The sequence below is a fragment of the Ahaetulla prasina genome, chromosome 6, assembly GCF_028640845.1.
Source record: "Ahaetulla prasina isolate Xishuangbanna chromosome 6, ASM2864084v1, whole genome shotgun sequence".
Lineage (NCBI taxonomy): Eukaryota > Metazoa > Chordata > Lepidosauria > Squamata > Colubridae > Ahaetulla > Ahaetulla prasina.
The window spans coordinates 85607847-85627186 of record NC_080544.1 but is presented as its reverse complement, the minus strand read 5'-3'; the positions used below and the strand labels follow the sequence as shown (position 1 = coordinate 85627186).

At 44.5% G+C, this 19340-nt stretch overlaps 1 protein-coding gene across 3 annotated transcripts in view; it reads right to left on the bottom strand.

Annotated features, from left to right (window-relative positions):
• KCNAB1 (potassium voltage-gated channel subfamily A regulatory beta subunit 1) overlaps positions 1–19340 on the bottom strand; it is a 193127-nt gene that overhangs the window by 39838 nt on the left and 133949 nt on the right. For all 3 annotated transcript variants that reach the window (XM_058188530.1, XM_058188531.1, XM_058188532.1), the window contains exons 5-6: positions 17033–17077; positions 14856–14900 (exon numbers count right to left, since the gene is read on the bottom strand). In XM_058188530.1, the coding sequence (XP_058044513.1) occupies positions 14856–14900; positions 17033–17077 (90 nt within the window). The remainder of the gene's footprint in view (positions 1–14855; positions 14901–17032; positions 17078–19340) is intronic.

Sequence of the window (19340 nt, the reverse complement as noted above, 5' to 3'; positions counted from 1 at the left end):
CACGTTTGTGCTCTTATGCACACCCCTTAGAGTCCTCTTAGGAATGGGGTGAGGTCAACAGTGGATAGATTTTGTTTAAAGCTTTTGGGGTTATGAGAAGAGACCACAGAGTCAGGTAATGCATTCCAAGCACAGATAATTCTGTTACAGAAATCATATTTTCTGCAATCCAAACTGGAGCGGTTGATATTAAGTTTAAATCTGTTGGTAGCTCTTGTGTTATTGTAGTTGAAACTGAAGTAGTCGTTGGCAGGAAGGATGTTACAACGGATGATTCTATGAGCTAAAACCAGGTCCTGTCGAAGGCGACGGAGTTCCAAGTTTTCTAACCCCAGGATTTCAAGTCTGGTGGAATAAGGTATTTTGTTGTTTGCGGAGGAGTGGACACGCTCAGCTGTATTGATGTCAGAAATATGGTATGGATTCCAGACAGGCGAGCTGTAATCAAGAATTGGCCTAGCAAATGTTTTATATGCTCTGGTCAGCAGTGTGGTGTTCTTGGAAAAGAAACTACGCAGGATTAGGTTAACAACTCTTAGAGCCTTTTTTGCTATGTAGTTGCAGTGGGCTTTGGCACTTAGATCATTAGATATGAGAACTCCAAGGTCTTTGACAGGGTGGGGGTCGTCTGTAAGGTAGTGACCATCAAGCATGTACTTAGTGATTGGGTTCTTTTTACCGATATGCAAGACCGAGCATTTGCTGGTTGAGACCCATAGTTGCCAAATTTTAGACCACGCGGTTAGATGGTCAAGGTCTTTTTGAATGGTAGATGTATTTTCGGTGGTGTTAAATAGTTTGACATCATCAGCAAAGAGAACACAGTTACTAGAGATATGGTCACAAAGGTCATTTATGTATATTATAAAGAGAGTTGGTCCAAGAACACTACCTTGAGGAACGCCACTCTTGACAGGAACAGGATTTGATAGAGCATTACCAATTTTAACCACTTGTTGTCTGTTAGACAAAAACATGTGGTGAGTTTCTGTTGCTAGGTATTGTGTTGCAGTTGATAGTCCCATTGACAAACATGGGGAGAATGAGTTTCTGCCTCTGACCCATTGACAAAGGTCGGGGGAGGCAGGAAGCTGCTCTGTTTTTAAAACATGTTTCTCCATTTCTTATCCAGGAAAATATAATCTTCTGCCCTTTTTAATATTTTCTAAAATATTTCATTCTTCTAGGAGAGGGGTGGGTGCTAACTTCCTACAGGTCTATAACTGACTTTCCTGGAAGAAGGGAGTGAAGATCCAGAGAAAGGACATCTTCATGCCAATCCCAAAATGGGAAGGAGGAGTTTTTCAGTCATTGGCAAAGCCCTGATCTTGGGGGAAGGACTGGACAGAAGATTATGAGAGAGGTTCTTCCTGAAGAAGAGAACCAGAGGGTCTTCTCCAAGCAGAGAAGCAGTAGGCATTCAGCTGAGAAGATCCAGAAGAAAGTTCATGCCATGCTGAATACATTACAGTTAAGTCCAGCCCGTTCCTTTCTTTTATTCTTTCTCAACAAGCCAAAAAACAGAGGAAAGACATGGAAAGAAAAGGACAGAAAATAAGAGAGCTGGTGGGGGAAGGGAGAGGGGGGATAGTCTCTAGGTGGAAATGTGATACCAGATGAACACTAGGACTGTGTTGAATATACCTGTTGTAAATGCTTGTTGTAAGAGGTTTCACTATAAATAGTAAAGCATAAAAATCTCCACTGTTTTGTTTTTCTGTATCAATTGCCACCCATGCATAGCAAAATACACCTCCAGTTCAAAAGAAACCTGTCACAATTTCACTTCTCAACAAAACATTCTTTTGCCATCTTTCTTCTTGTTTTAAAGAATACTCAACTTGGTTTTGATCTTCAACTATTACTTGTCAGCACCTAATGGTGTCTGGTGACTACTTCTTGGCTCAGAAGCTATCTAGGGTTGGACCAGGCTTATCGTATAGTTAAAAGAAAGACCTCATAGATTATAAGGTTTAGGCTAAATTAGGAGTTTAAAAAAAAACGCATCCTGGAGAAAAGGAATGGCAAGCTGTTTGCATATTATTCTTAAGAAAATTACATGAACATATTGGAGTTTCCTGAAGTCAAGCTGGATTTGAAGGAGACTTTTATCTCTCTATATATATTTTAAAAACGTAAGATAAGCTGAAATTTAACAGGTGTCAAAGTTAGCCAGATGCCCTGTTAAAATTAATCAGTAGGCATAGAAACGGATCTTCGAGACGAATGATTCATTCAAAATTCTTTGGAAAAGAGCAATTCACTATGGATTTTAGAGGTTTTTTTAAAAGTCAGAACATTTAAACTTCCATTTTATTTGGAATAAATATCAAAGATATCTATGAGAAGCCCCTCAGATTATTAGTATTCTAGTAGCAAACTAATATATTAATATATAGTGTGACATTAATTTAGGATGATTTTTGGTTCAAGAAGCAATAACACTTGCAAATTATAAGGCTTCCAAATAACAATTAAATCCCATCGTACTTTGTAACAAAATTCTCCATATAAATCATTTTGTCATCATTTTCTACTTTGGTATTGATTCAACAAAAGAAATGAAAATAAGGCCTTGTCACCCAGAAAGTTGGTAATCTAGAATTGTAGAGAAGGTGTAAGAAAGTTAAAACCAAGGTTGGTGCCTTTATATATTCAAAATAAAATAAAAAGAAAATAATAGATACTACTATAATAGTAATAGAATAGAAGATAGTACAGTAAGAACAGACAACAAAGGAAAACTGAAGTTGATCAATTCCTATTTTGTCTTTGAATCTTCTTCAACAAGAGAGCATACATTCCAACAGCAGGTTATAAATGGAAGAATGAAAGAGCCAGATTTAATCTTGAGATTAAAAGAAACATATTTTATATCACTAAAATCATGTGAATTGCCTCCTATCTCCCAAAGGAGCTTTGACAAATCATGAAGAACTAGTGTAGTGCCAGTAGACTCGGGCGGGCAAATGCTGTTTCAATGTTCAGAAAGAGGAAAAAGGATACTATTGACTGTCAGTTTAACACATAACTGGGAAGATTGTACACTGACACCTAGCAAAGTTCTCGAGCAGTTCATAAAATGTAATATGTAAACATCATGCAAACAATGTAAGGTAACGATTAGACATGGGCACAAAGTTGACAAGAACATATCCTAACCCAACAGGCCGTCTCAATTAGAACAGCTGGACATGTTAACTTTCAGAAGGGAGAACTACAGACAATACGTCATTCTTCAAATACCTCAAAGAATATCACAGAGAAAGTCAGGGGCTGGCTTAATTATTCCAGAGTGCAGAATGTGGAGTAACAGATTCAAGGTCCAGGAAGGAGATTTTAACTGAATGATGGGAAAGTAGAACCAAGACAGAGATGGGACAGCCCTTTGTTTTAGATGCTGTAATTTCAGGGGTATCTGAAGTCAAGATGGTAGGCATCACAGAGGAACCTACACACACGCACACACACACACACACACACACACAGAGGACATACACAAAACAGGCGGAGCTTCTATCACAGTTTGGCGGCTGCTTTGACTGTTGTCATTGCACACTGCAGAATTGATAAGACTAAAATGACCCCTTCCAAGTTCTGGGATTCCGCCTCCTATTTATAGTCTCTGCAGATGTCACTGCATGACAATTATGACTTGGCTTTGTCCCAACTCTTCCGCTGCGCGCGCCGGTCACGCCTCCGCAGCCTTGCATCACTCCAAAACTGTTCTTGGGGCGTTGCCAAATCAGAAGAAGGCTCCAGAGAATCAGGCCTTGCCGGCCCCTCCTCCTCCCTTTGAGTGGGTGCCAGGGAGGGAAAGGGCTCAAGAGAAGCAGGGCTTGCCAGGTCTTCTCCTCACTTTCTGAATCATCCGAGTCCAGGAGTCTGGGTCCAGGAACCTGGGTCACAACACTATCCTCACCGCAGGGCCCTTCCCCGGGCTGACGATCGGGATGCGGTCGGGCTGGGTTCTGCTCATGGAAGGCCTGCACCAGGTCAGGGCATGAACGCCGGAGGCATCTACCCAGGAGAAATCAGTCCCGTATCCCTTCCACGCGATCAAATATTGGAAACGACCTTCAGCCAGCGGGAGTCTCAGACGCTGTGGACTTCAGATTCCTCCGACCCGCCCTCGGCGACAGTGACGGGTGCTGTTGGGCACCGAAGGGGACTCGGTGTGGCCTCAGGAACCCGAAGGGACCGGTGAAAAACGGGGTGGATCCGCATGGATCATGGCAGGGTCAGTCGGTACCGGGTTGATGACTGCCTCGACAGGGAACGGGCCGATGAATCGGTGGTCCAACTTCTTTACCGGGCGGTCGGACGGGAGGTGTTTGGTGGAGAGCCACACCCGGTCTCCAACTGCCAGCGGGGGCGTTGCCCGTCGGGAGCGGTCGGCGGACCGTTTGTAGTCCTCCTTTGCCCGATTCAGCTGCTGACGTACCAACTGTTGGACCGCATGCAATTCCGTCAGGAAGGTCTGTGTTTCGGGAACAGGAGAGTCCGGTGGTGCCAGAGGGAAGAGCCGCAGATGGTACCCCACATTGGCAAAGAATGGGGTCATCTGAGTAGAGGTGTGCTGAGAGTTGTTAAAAGCAAACTCCGCCAGGGACAGGTAGTCAGCCCAGTTGTCCTGTTGCTGGTTGATGAAGCAACGGAGATACTGTTCCGGTATACCGATGACCTTCTCTGTACCCCCATCGGTCTCTGGATGGTGCGATGACGACAGACACACCTGCACCTCCAACGCGGCCATCAGGCTCTTCCAGAAGCGGGCTGTGAACTGAACTCCGCGGTCCGAAACCACCCTGTCCGGTAGACCATGGAGGCGGAAGATGTGCTGCAGAAAGAGAAAGTTTTTGCGGCTGTGGGCAGTCCGCGGCATGGGATGAAGTGTGCCATCTTGGTGAGCATGTCCACCACCACCAGCACCGTGGTGAACCCAGAGGACGGCGGCAGGTCTGTCAGGAAGTCCATAGAGATCGCCCCCCAGGGTCTGTCGGGTGTCGGCAAGGGCTGGAGGAGCCCGGGAGGTGCCCCCGTGGCGGTCTTGGCTTGCTGGCACGGTACGCAGGATGTCACGTAGGCATGTATATCATGCCGCACTCGGGGCCACCAAAAGGTCCGTGTCACCAGGTGGAGGGTCTTGAAGAACCCAAAATGTCCTGCTGCAGGGTTGCCGTGGCACTGGGTCATGACGAGGGCTCGGAGTGGTCCTGTGGGCACATATAATCGCCCCCGAAACTTGAGTAAGTCCTCCTCCAAGGTCCAAGGAGACGGGGCCCACCTCCGCTCTCCTTTGCTGCGACCAGGCGTCCTGGCGCTGCGCCTCGCACCTGGGCCCGCAAGTCCACTGGTTCCCGTGCTGCGGCCAAGGCTTCTGCCGCAGCACTGTCCGTGGAGGAAGGGGTCCTTGGCGCAGAGGTACTCTGGCTTGGGACAGGGCATCCGCCTCCGGTTGTGACCGCTGGGAATGTAGGTCACGCGGAAGTTGAACCGGCAAAACAACGACCACCGGATCTGCCGCTGGTTCAACTTCCGAGCTGTGGTGAGGTGCTCGAGATTCCGATGGTCCGCTCGACCTCCACCTGATGTCGGGCCCTCCAGATGGTGTCGCCAAGCCTCGAATGCAGCCTTGATAGCCAGCAACTCTTTTCCCAGATGGTGTAGTTGCGCTCGGAAGGATTGAGTTTCCGGGAGTAGTAAGCGCAGGGAAAAGTGTGCCACCATTCGCCGGAGCCTGTAGCAGCACCGCTCCCAGAGCCACATTGACGCGTCCGTTTCCACCACAAAAGGCCGGAGCGGGTCGGGATGCCTCAGGACGGGTTCCGTGATGAAGGCTTTCTTGAGGGCTGTGAATGCTTCTTGCTGCGGGGACCCCACCGAATGCAACCTTCTTCCTGAGGAGCTGGGTAAGTGGAGCTGTCAGTGTGGCAAAGCCCGGGATGAAGGTCCGTAGTAGTTGGCGGCCCAGCAGGCGCTGAACATCCTTCACCCGACGAGGGCTTCCCAGCTACACAAAGCTTCTACTTTACATGGGTCCATGGCTATGCCTCGGGCGAGATGATATGCCCGAGGAATTCTATGGAAGTCCGGAAGAAGACGCATTTCTCCAGCCGCATTGAGTTGTTGCTCCATAGCGTTGCAGAACCAGACCGACGTGTCGAAGGTGGCTTTCCTGGACCGGGAGTAAATCAGGATGTCGATCAGGTAGATAACCACGAACCGATCCAACATGTCTCGGAACACGCTGCTCATGAAGTGCTGAAAACGGCGGGAGCATTGGTCAACCCAAATGGCATGACAGTGTATTCGTAGTGTCCGTATCGGGTGCGAATGCCGTCTTCCATTCGTCTCCTTCTCGCATCCGCACCAGGTTGTAGGCCCCGGAGATCGAGCTTGGTGAAGATCGTGGCCTCCCGCAACCTTTCCAGTAGCTCCGGGATGAGCGGCAGGGGTAGCGATTCCGCACCGTAATGGCGTTAGCCGGCGGTAATCACAGCACAGGCGCAAGTCCCTGTCTTCTTCTTCACAAAGAGGACCGGGGCCGAGAGAGGGGACTTTGAAGGCCGGATGAAACCTCGGGCCAGGTTTTTGTCCAGGAAGTCCCTGAGGGCGGCCAACTCGGGCTCCGACATGGAATACAGGCGTCCCACAGGCAGTGGTGCGTTGGGCAGAAGGTCCACGGGCAATCGAGGGCCGATGCGGGTAGTCGGTCCGCCTCCTTCTCGCTGAACACGCCGGGCGAAGTCCGCCAGCTCAGGAGGCAAGGTGATGGCAGCGGTGGGGACGTTCTGGCCGGCACAGGTGTGGCGGATGTGATCGACGCACTGCAGACTCGGAAAGAGATGGCGCCCCGCGACCAGGCCACCTGAGGATCGTGGGTCCGAATCGAGGCTAACCCAAGGACCAAGGGAAAATGAAGGTCCGCCGTGACATAAAACTGGATCGCCTCCTCATGGTCCCCAATAGCCAGGCGCAAAGGCTGGGTGGCAAATTTAATGGGGCCGGACACCAGTTCTCATCCATCAATTGTCTCTACCCGCATCGGAGGGTCCACCGGAACCACGGGGACCGCAAACTGGGTCACAAAGGCCTGGTCCATAAAGTTTGTTGTGGCCCCTGAGTCCACCAGCGCATGCGCCTGGAGCCCGTCCGACTGGTTCCCCAACCATATCCGTGTGTCCAGAATCAGATGCCGAGGGGGCCCAGAGTCTACTTCCGCAACGTCCAGTGGGGGCTTAGTACGTGCCCGACCTAGGGTTTCCCCGAGGTCGGGCCTGCTCCGTTTCCCGATTGGTCACGCTGTGATTCGGGGACCGGCGTGCGTGCCCCACTTCGCTTTCTGGGGCAAGAAGCGGCGAAGTGGCCGGGCTCCCCACAGTACAGGCACAATCCCCCTTGGCGCCTCCGGTTCCGCTCCTGGGCTGTCAGGCGAGGTCTGGCCGCTCCCAACTCCATGGGCTCTTCCGCAGCGGTTACAAAACGTGGGGCGACCCGGGGTGCTGGTGGTGCAGGAAGTGGGGGTGCAGATGTCGACGGCGGGTCCCGGGGGGTGCGACGGGACGGTCGCCGTTGCAGACGGGCATCGAGGCGGAGACAAAGGGGCACCAAGTTGTCGAGGGTCCGCGGCGCCTCCACCCGGGCCAGCTCGTCTTGCAATTCCTCTGAGAGTCCCTCCTGGAACACGTCCACCAGCGCTGCATCATTCCAGTCAGAGTCCTGGCACAAAAGACGAAATTCGCGATGTACTCCTGCAGGGGGCGTTTCCCTTGACGGAGTTCCTTAAGGCGCCTGGTTGCCGTCAGCATTCGAACGGGTCCTCATACATGGTGCGAGGTGCTGCCAAAACGCTGTTGGTCCGCCAGCAGGGGCTGTCCTGGAGCAAGAGGCGTGGCCCATCGAGCAGCCGAGCCGGAAAGAAGGTTAATCACGAAGGCCACCTTAGCCCGGTCATCTGGGAAATCCTCTGGCCGCATAGCCATGTAGAGCTGGCACTGTCCCAAGAAGGTCGGGAACATCTCAGGCTGCCCAGAAAACTTATCCGGCACGGTTATCGGGCACTTGCGACGAGGAGGAGGAGTGGGAGGATGGGGGGGGGGCTGCAGGCACATTCCCGGCAGCAAGTTGGCCTGCCAAGTGAGCCACTTGCTGCTGGAGCTGCTGATTAGCCGCTTGTAGCTGCTGTAACTGCTGCTGTACCTGCTGCTGATCCATCTTTGGTAGAAGATGTTTTAGTCAGGGTCTTGGACAAAATGTTCTGTTTCCCTCCCCCAATACTCCCAGCAAAGAGTCAGTCAGAGGCCTCCTTTTCTCCTTTTATTTACATAGATACATGTCCTGGCCACGTCTACCCACGGGCCTGCCAAGTTTCTGGAGATAACGAGGAAATTATAGATAAGGCCAGAATTACTCACGAATATATTCTTCCCTCCATTGATACAGTTTGCCCGCCCAAATTCATTGCTTTGTCCAAGACAAAAAACCAGGAAGTCCCGCCTCCTATTTATAGTCTCTGCAGATGTCACTGCATGACAATTATGACTTGGCTTTGTCCCAACTCTTCCGCTGTGCGCGCCGGTCACGCCTCCGCAGCCTTGCATCACTCCAAAACTGTTCTTGGGGCGTTGCCAAATCAGAAGAAGGCTCCAGAGAATCAGGCCTTGCCGGCCCCTCCTCCTCCCTTTGAGTGGGTGCCAGGGAGGGAGAGGGCTCAAGAGAAGCAGGGCTTGCCAGGTCTTCTCCCTCACTTTCTGAATCATCCGAGTCCAGGAGTCTGGGTCCAGGAACCTGGGTCACAACAATGCTGTAATTTCAGGGGTATCTGAAGTCAAGATGGTAGGCATCACAGAGGACCCTACACACACGCACACACACACACACACACACACAGAGAGAGAACATACACAAAACAGACGGAGCTTCTATCACAGTTTGGCGGCTGCTTTGACTGTTGTCATTGCACACTGCAGAATTGATAAGACTAAAATGACCCCTTCCAAGTTCTGGGATTCCGCCTTTCTTTTTTCCTGAGTAGAGTTTAGAGCAACAATACTGCCTTTAGTACATTTTAATTATTTTTCATGTGTTGAAGAAGTGTGACAGGGATATCATCGTTATCTAAAATCCCCGACTACAAATTCTGACATCATAAAAAATGGGTATAGGGCAGGATTCAAATCTAAAGGTAAAAAAAAAAAAGATTTCCCTGAGTTGGTAATTTTCAGCTGATATTGGGTCATCTGCTCTTTTGCTTTTGTTTCATCTTTTTTTTTTATTTGCCATGTTGTGTTATTGCATTGCTCATTAAAACACTGAAAAATGAAATATTTTAAAAATTGTTTGACATCTTGATGGAAAAATAAAGGCCACAATAAAAGGAACAAATGTAGCCATTCAGGAAGCTAATTGTGGATAATGAATGTTCCTGCAGGCCTAATAAAAGGCACACTTGTGTCTGAGTGGATGTGTATTTGTGTGCATGTACACATCTCTAGTGCCGCGTAATGGGGTGAGTTCCTGTTACTTGTCCCAGCTTCTGCCAACCTAGCAGTTCGAAAGCACGTCAAAAACTCAAGTAGAAAAATAGGGATCACTTTGGGGGGAAGGTAACAGCGCTTTGTGCACCTTCAGTGTTGAGTCATGCCGGCCACATGACCGCAGAGACATCTTCAGACAGCACTGGCTTTTTGGCTTAGAAACAGAGATGAGCACTTTCCCCTAGAGTCGGTAACAACTGGCACGTATGTGCGGGGGAACCTTTACCTTTACACATGCAAAAGAGATGATCCGTTTAGAAAGTTTCTGCATACAAGGGTACATATTGGAGTTGGGTCTTTCTTGGGATCTGAGGGGAATCCCCTCACTTTTTCCTACTCTCTGCAGCTCCAGAGACTTCCTAGAAATTAAAGGCAAAGCTGCATATTCTGCCTGCTTTTCTCCTTTCTAGTAAAAAAAACACCCCAATGTGCTGGGGCAGGGGGGAAGAGAAGTTTGAAGCAGCTCCAGCCCAAAATGAAAAGAAGGAACAGCATCTTCATTTTCCTCACCCTCCTCTGTTCCCAAACTGGCATCTGGCCAAATAAAAATGATTCTTCTGTCTGGAGCTTAGGGTGGAATCCACAAAACTTTTTCTCTTTGACGGGAGGAATGGATGCTGAGGAATAGAAGGAGAATAAGCAGGACAAATGGGAGATGGGGTTCTTCTGAAATATACCTTAACGAAAGTCAAAGGGTTCAAATGAGCTTTTAGAGCAGCTGTTTGAGAAGGCATTGGTAGGAAAAAAGGACAACATTTGATCTCATTCTTGAGACCATCCTCAAAATCTAACTCTTTTCACACCTACCCTAGCTAGGGACATATAGATTACAGATTAACAGAGTTGGAAGGGACCTTATAGGTCATCTAGTCCAGCCCCCTGCCCAAGCAGGAGACCCGACACTATTTCTGACAAATAGCAGTCCAATCTCTTCTTGAAAGCCTCCAGTGATGAAGCTCCCACAACTTCCAAAGGCAACTTCTGTTCCATTGGTTGATTGCTCTCACTATCAGAAAATTTCTCCTTATTTCTAGTTGAACCTCTCCTTGATCAATTTCCATCCATTATTCCTTGTCTGGCCTTCGGGTGCCTCAGAAAATAGTTTGACCCCTTCCTCTCTGTGGTAGCCCCTCAAATATTGGAACACTGTTATGTCTCCCTTGCTCCTTCTCTTCACTAGACTATATTGTATATTGTACACCTGTGCCACCACCCCATCATTATACAGTATATAGTTTCATAGTGGCTAACTAGGCTGAAGATTTTCTTCTGATGAAGCAACTGTCGATCCAGCAACTGCCAATATAGCTTTGAGCAGAGCTGACACGCAAATCATCTTTTAAATCTTTCCTTTTAACTCTCCAATTTACTCTTGAAGTGTTATTTCTAGCAATTCCAATTCAACAATGAGGGAAGGTTCTGAAATCTCCAACCTAAAGAAATCGAGTCGCTATGAAATCAAAATCACAGGCAATCCAGATGGAACATAGAGAAGAAAAACAGTGAAACTGAGGAACATAATTAATATAGTGCCGGTTATAAATATTTAACTACATATATGGTGTTCAGTTTCACCCAGTGATGAACGTTTCATGGATAATTTGAAGGACTCTTTCAGTTTGTTCACTGGGGTCCCAATTTAGCAGAACAACACATATCAGTAGAAATGAACTCATGAAAAATATCTATAGCCAAATGCTTAAAGTACAAAAATGTCAGTAAAATTATTCAGAAGATTCTGTGACTTGACAGAAACCCTGTGGTTTTTTTTTAACTTTCTGTACTCATATAGGAGGAAAGACGAAAACAGGTTCTCTACATTTTTCCTGTGGAAAACAAGCTAAAGGAAGATCTTAGGAGGCATTTTCTAGTCAGAGAAAAGAAGGAAGGAAGGAAGGAAGGAAGGAAGGAAGGAAGGAAGGAAGGAAGGAAGGAAAAGAAAGAAAGAGAAAGAGAAAGAGAAAGAGAAAGAGAAAGAAAGAAAGAAAGAAAGAACGAAAGAAAGAAAGAAAGAAAGAAAGAAAGAAGGGAGGGAGGAAGGGAGGAAGGAACTAAAATGGAATTCCTTGCTTGCTATCTCTACTCCTAATGTCTCTACTGCTCAATAGGATAAAAGATGCAAAAAATCAATGTTTCTGCATTGCATCTCTAATAAGCAAACCAACTCTTTAACTCATCAAATTCTCCCAGAAATTCTACTCTGATCTCTCCAGTAGACTTCATATTCAATCCAAGCTCAACCTTCACATTTCTACAAAGCACGTCTTTTCTGTTGTAGTATCTGCCCTTTTGGAATCCATCAAACCACCCACCACCCATCCTGAGATTAGACTGGCCCTGATCCTGCCGGCTTTTTGGAAAGCTTTGAAAATTGGGGTTGGATTGATCACTGCACCACATTAGATTCTTTGCAGCAGATTGTCTTCTTGCTTCAGTTTTCATAATAGGTATTTTAATTTGCATTATGACTTTAAGTGATGTTAGCCCCCTCAAGTTACTATATGGAGATGGATGGTCATATAAATTGAATTAATAATAAACATAACTTGATTAAATCAAAACTTGATAAACTCGTAAAAGGTATACAGTACTGAAGCTCTCGGCTGTCTATAGATCAGGGGTCTCCAACTTTGGCAACTTTAAGCCTGGCGGACTTCAACTCCCAGAATTCCCCAGCCGGCAAAGCTGGCTGGTGAATTCTGGGAGTTGAAGTCCGCCAGGCTTAAAGTTGCCAAGGTTGGAGGCCCCTGCTATAGATCATGGTGTATTTCCAACAATAGGCATTCTTTTAGGATGCCCCTTGTTTTGTTTTTGACTAAATGAAATATTTTTTAAAAAAGCAAAAGCCATTCAACTTCGAATAATTTAGTTTCTGAATTCTGAATCTGGTTTTGGCACTTTGAAGATAATTTTAACCAGTAAAAACTGGATGTCAGCTCTATGAAAGAGGAAAAAATGCTTTCCTTTTTCATCTATCTGTATGTAAGGGAAGAAAGAGGGCAAGTGAGGAAAAGAGTGTACATGAGAGCAAGCTGGGCTCAATTCTAATGAAAGAAAATGGTCTTGATTTGGTTTTGCTGCAGGAAATGATTTGAGCTTATGCCCATGGGTGAGCCAGATATTTTTAACCCTCTTACATTTAATAAAACGCTTTCATTTCTGCAAAAGTTATTATTCACATCTATCCTGTTCCCCAACTGATAATAAGTATTACATGGATGAAAATTCTGTTCCCCAAAGGCCTTACAGTTGAAATTATGCAACTAAGAAACAGCCGAGGAAGACATGTGGTTATCATTTAATGTTCAGAATGTCTAAGATAATATGTAAAAGAGAAGACATTCTACTTGCAAAATGCTGACATTTTATTGGTGTCACTTCAAACACTCCTGGGATACTGGGAGGAAGCTGGGAAGCAAAAATCACTTGGTTTTTATAAAAAAAAGATATTTATTGCTAGTAGAGTAATAGAATTTCAAAATCCTACCAAAGTCAATCTCCCATGCAACTTCTACCTTGTGTGATTTAAGGTGAAGTTACTCTGAGTCTACTCCTCATGCTTTTCTCCTTCACAGGACTCAAGAATCTGTTCTGTAATGGTCGGTTTCTCCCTGTAATTTCCGCTGTGTTCCCAAGGTCTATTAGGCAATCTTCCCACTGCTTCATCAGAAACTCATTCTTCTGCTCCACCATGAAATACATGGAGAGTGAAGACACCCCTTCCAGTCTATGTACTGTAGATAATTAGTCCTATCCCTTTAGCAATAGCAATAGCACTTAGATTTATATACCGCTTCATAGTGCTTTTACAGCCCTCTCTAAGCGGTTTAGAGTCAGCACATTGCCCCCAACAATCTGGGTCCTCAATCTACCCACCTCGGAAGGATGGAAGGCTGAGTCAACCTTGAGCCGGTGAGATTCTATCTGATGAACTGCAGCTAGCAGTCAGCTGAAGTAGCCTGCAGTACTAACCACTGCGCCACCTCAGGTCATCCCTTCCAATGCCATCCCTCCCAGCCAGCCAGTATCCCCAGTGTATCTGTCAGATGTGAAGGCTAATTTTAACCACTGGTTTGGGTTCTTCTGAAATATCATACAACAGCTGACAGACAAGTGAGATTTCTACTAACATTTAGTTGTAGACCTCAGTCAGAGGACCATTGAATTAAGGGAAAGGGAATGGCTCATTTCATACTTCTATGCTACTGCTAATCTAAAGATCAAATTGGAGACCTGGTGAATTCCTGAAACTATCTTGTTTGAAGCATTCACACTCTCCTACAGCCCCCAAAAGAATGAGCCTGAAGGACAAGAAACAGGGAGTAGGGGCAAAGGAAGATGCTTGCATGTACCAGCCTAAAGCTTCAAAAGTAACTTTGATTGAATGATATATAAAGGAGGTCAGATTGCAACAGTAGTAAAGCTTCCATGGCTTGTTTAAGGGGGAAAAAACCCACTATTTTGAGCTGGGAACAGCCAAGAATAATATTAAATTGCCTCAGATATGCACAGGATGAGATAAAAGCAACTATATGAGGAAGAAAGGATGTTCGGACAATAGGCCATGTTTAGCTATGGTTAGGTACAAATGGAGAAATACTCCATGTTTTATTGTGATATTTCTGTGTTCAAGAGAAGTATCTTTTTTGTCAGTATTTCAACATTTCTAGGACTCTGGACAAAGAGTCAAGTTTATGGTTTGAGTTTAAAACAGCACACTGTGTGTTAAATATACAATTCAATTCAGTACCATGTTTGATTCACGTATTTCAATCTTCAAATGAAATATTACATTGCCAAATATGTTGCATTTGTGTTACCTTTTGAAAATAGACATGATTATCGGATTATAAAATTTAAAGTCCGAAGTTTTAGTTTAAAGTTGTGCTTTGTGCGAAAATTTAACTTTAACAAATGTTCTCTAGACAAATCTAGACTTTAAGTGGCGTACAGATCATGCTAAGTCCCGGTTTTGGACTACTCAAAAAAGGGCCTTTGAAGGGAGAATGATAAACTGGAGAGAATATGGCATCCCTCTAATTAACAGCATGTTCAATAAATTTTCTTTTTCCAATATCTGACATTTTCTCCAAATACATTTACTGAGAGAATAACCAGTTTTAAAATCAAAAAGTTTGCCTATTTTTTATTTATTTTTTTGGAAGAAGCCAAATTAGTGCCTTCATCAACCAAGATGTAATATAATAGTACCATGTCATGTTGATACTTATGATATAAGCATGTACTATATAAATACACACACAAAAACTAGAAAATACATTATTTCTGTAGCAAATAACAGTATATAGTACTTACTTTCCACCCCAGTAGAGCTTTGTTGTAATGACCAGACTTGACCTCCTAAACAAACAAAGCAAATGAAATTTCAGTTTTGTTCAAAACAGATTCCTTAAGAAATACCATTGTAGTCCCTGTTTTTCCTAATGCAGCCTCACCTCCTACATTGCCAATTTAAGTTATGTCTCTGAACAGAAAGTCATCTAAAAGATTTAGTGCAATTGCTAACATTATGACCTCTACATGTTAAAGTTATAGGGTTGTTATTGAATGCTCAGTCTAATTCTTTTCTTAAGAAAACATCCATAATATGAGAGATTTGAGAAAACAGAGATACCTTATCATGACAAATATCTAAAATACATGCTGATCTCTCAAGATCTTGGAAGAAAAACCACCTGAATCTCAAATAATATAACAGTTCAGCCATTTGCTTGTATCAGGCACCTGAAAACATTTTTGATCTATATTATGTACTTTGGCTTTTTTCCTTCAAAAAGAGAGTGAGAAATTTCTTCCATTCTTCAATGTTTCCCTGAATTGTCATATGACTGACAATCCAGACTGTGATCTCTCTATAAAGCACACAGCATGTTGGGCTTTCTAAAGTTTAAAAAAATGAAAGAGATTAAGTGAATTCCATTTCCACCTTTGTTTTAATCTGGCAAGTGTTTCTACAGATTATTATTTTTAAATTCAGTAAAAACGTACTGGTCTGGAAAAACTACTCTGCACAAATTGGCAGCAGAAAGAAGCAAATTTTTAATGGCCTGCACCTCCCTACCTGTAGTACTTTCAGACAGGCACTCTGGGAAGGATATATCCTGGCACATTTTCAAATAGTTGAACTGGGATGAAGTCAATGGGCTTTAAAAAGGTAAAGCTGAAGGGTACCATTCTTTTAAAATCTGCTTGCACAAAGGCGAAGCAAATTCTGACAGGTACCTACATCAATGCCCTCACAAAAAGTAAAAGAATGGGTTTAGCCCAGGGGTCTCCAAACTTGGCAACTTTAAGATTTGTGGACTTCAACTCCCAGAATTCCTCAGCCAGCAAAGCTTCTGGTAGTTGAAGTCCACAAGTCTTAAAGTTGCCAAGTTTGGAGACCCCTGATTTGGCCTTTAAACATCCCTCCTTTCCCTTTGCCTGTGAAGGCAAAGACTGACAAAAATTGTCACATGACTGTAGATGACCCAACAAGAAAGACACAGACTTCAGAAGATAATTAGAACTGCATAATTAGAACTAATTAGAAAAAATAATTGCTACCAACCTGCCTTCCATTGAGGACCTGTATACTGCACGAATCAAGAAGAGGGCCGTGAAAATATTTACAGATCCCTCACATCCAGGACATAAACTGTTTCAACTCCTACCCTCAAAACGACGCTATAGAGCACTGCACAACAGAACAACTAGACACAAGAACAGTTTTTTCCCGAAGGCCATCAACACTGTCAAACTATTTACTAAATCTGCACTACTATTAATCTTCTCATAGTTCCCATCACCAATCTCTTTCCACTTATGACTGTATGACTGTAACTTTGTTGCTGGCAATCCTTATGATTTATATTGATATATTGACCATCAATTGTGTTGTAAATGTTGTACCTTGATGAACGTATCTTTTCTTTTATGTACACTAAGAGCATATGCACCAAGACAAATTCCTTGTGTGTCCAATCACACTTGGCCAATAAAATTCTATTCTATTCTATTCTATTCTATTCTATTCTATTCTATTCTATTCTATTCTATTCTATTCTATAAAACATTATTACGTGATTACATTTCTATAAACTGAAAAGATGCCTAGACACATGCATTAAATCAGGACAATGTCAATAAAATTGGAACCTGTATAAATCTAAATAGAAACTTGGAAAAGCTGAGCGGAACACAGCTTTTATAGTTATTTAAAGATATTTTCAAAACTTTACCTAGCTCCATAAGGGCAAGGTATTGGAAGTATTCCAGATTCTTAAGCAAACCATCAATAGAGCAGTTGGTAGAAGTTGGTCTCTATGGTCTCTTACAGAAATAGGAAGCTCAGAATTAGCCAGGCAATAGGCTTGGATATGAGATCAGGTCTGCAAAGCCTTAGAAGCACAAGCTGGCAGAGTTCTCCGAGTCTGAATTATTCTCCATTCTACAGTTAACACAAACAGCATATAAACAACAAAACATCCTACCTCCAGCCTTTCTTTTTGATAATGTTTCCCAAAATAATTTCAGCCCTATAAAAATAAAAAAAACATTTACAGATCGTAAGTATTTTCAAAATTCATTTGTCAGGCTACCTATGCCATTCACGTGTTTCATTATTCACAATATTTGAACAGGTGTCACTTCTTTTGCGGGGAGAGCTGTATTGGTTGTCAATTTATTTCCAGGTGCAATTAAAGAAGCTGGTTATCACCTTTAGAGCCCTACATGACTTGGGATGAGGCTGCTTAAAGCAGGGGTCACCAACCTTTCGGACCTCAGAGACCACTAAATTCATAATTTTAAATCCCGCGGATCACTAATATGATTTGCCTAATGGCCAGCTGGGTGGGCGTGGCGAGGTGGTCATGTGACTGGGTGGGCATGGCCAACTCAATGTCACTCACGTTGAGGGGCGTCTTGCCAGCCTCTACTTACCCCTACCCTCCCAGCCCCTCCTCGCTTCTCCTCCCAGGCTCCTTAGGGCCTCAACAGGAAGCAGTTGTTGGAGCTAAGCAGCCACCACAAGAAAGACTTGGCAAAACAGCTGGCTCAGTTCTGACCAAGAAGGAAGCTCAGCAGAAGCACCTCACTGAGGACCAGCAGCATAGACTTTCCAAGCAGAGGGAAGACCTGTGGAAGTGCAAGGCCAGGTACCGATGCCTGGAAGCTCAGCGGGCTGAGATGGTCAATCAGTTCCAGGCCATGATGCAGTCCCACTGGAACAACGCCCTCTGGCTCTTCGTCACCAGCGGCGTTTCCCTCCAGCCTTTGCCCAAAGCTCCACACCAGAAGGCCGAAGCAGACCCCAAGTTGGAATTTCTGCTCCCCTCCAACCTGCACAAAAAGACCCCGAAGGGGAGACTCTCCGCAGCAACACAAACGTTCATTGCACGTATCCATTCCAGGGGTCGTAGTTTGAGGACCCCCAATTTAGTGCAATATAAAAAAATGCAAATAATTTTTCTGTGGACCACCAAAATTTTCTCGCAGACCACTAGTGGTCCACGGACCACCGATTGGTGACCACTGGCTCACCAGAGTGGGAAGGCAGGACATGTAAGTGTCATCTATTAAAAAAATACATTTTTTAAAGAAAAAGACCTTCTCTACAGTGGCTCCCTCCTTGTGGAAGATCATTCCCCCAGAGATAAAACTGGTCCCCCCACCTTGTTATTTTTCTGAAAGACTGTCTTAGGTATGGTTCTGTCAGCAGCTTTGGAGACCCTGGGTTGATACTGAGATGATGAAGTGGCTTGTTTGATGGGATTTGTCGCTGCTATGGGGGGAGGAGTGGGTTTTTAATTTTGGCTTTTTATTGCCGTATATTGCCTACAGTCACAGAGTGTGAGTTTGACAGCTATATAAATTTGTTTAACAAACATAAATCCTTATTTAAGGATTTGTCATTTCATACAAAGGAAGTTTGAATAGATCATCCCTTCCCATTTTAAAAAAAAATCTAATTAATAATTTTGGTTTTGGAACAGGGCAGAAATGAAATAAACACTTAGCTGTAAGTCTTTCATCAATTATAACTTCCTAGTTCTATTAAGTTCACCAAGGTATTACGCTATGGTTTGAAGTTCTTCAGTTTGGAGACATGGGGGGAACAGAACATTCTTTGGTTGCTGACTTGTATAAAAGGAAGAATGGAGAAGATGCAAACAAGGACGAAAGATGCAATCTCAGTTTATGGCAGAGAAGCAATATAAATACAGATATTAAGACACATGGGACGGGAATCAATGTTCTATTTTCTATTTTAATAGAGAGATTTAAGGGAATCATTTTGCTCTGTCTCCAAATGTCACAACAGAGTTTGTGTCCATGGAGAGCAAAATGTCACAATTTTTACTCAGAAAATATAACCAAATCATCTGGCCACTAAGGCAAACCAGTCTGTGGTGCCTTGGATCACAACTGTGAGATATGGGATATTTTTTGTTGTGCTCAAACTGTTTTGTGTAATGATAGCAGTCCCCTCCCTTCCCTGTTCCCCCCAGAAAATAGACTTCCAATATTCTTTTACCTCTAAGTAAGCATCTCCATTTAAAAGTTCAAAGTCTGTTGTTTTTGGCTTTAATGGAGATATTGAGACCACCAGAGATTAGTATCTAGAGGAACCCAGGTTATAACCCAGTATTATGCAAGCCTCGCTGCAGAGAATTGCAGAAGTAAGATGTATGGAGATCCATATCTCCATATATGTAGAATTTATCTACATGAGATAAATTCAGATAAACAGAACAAGAAGTACATCAAATGGACGGCCTATGTCTCTGTGTGTTTGTA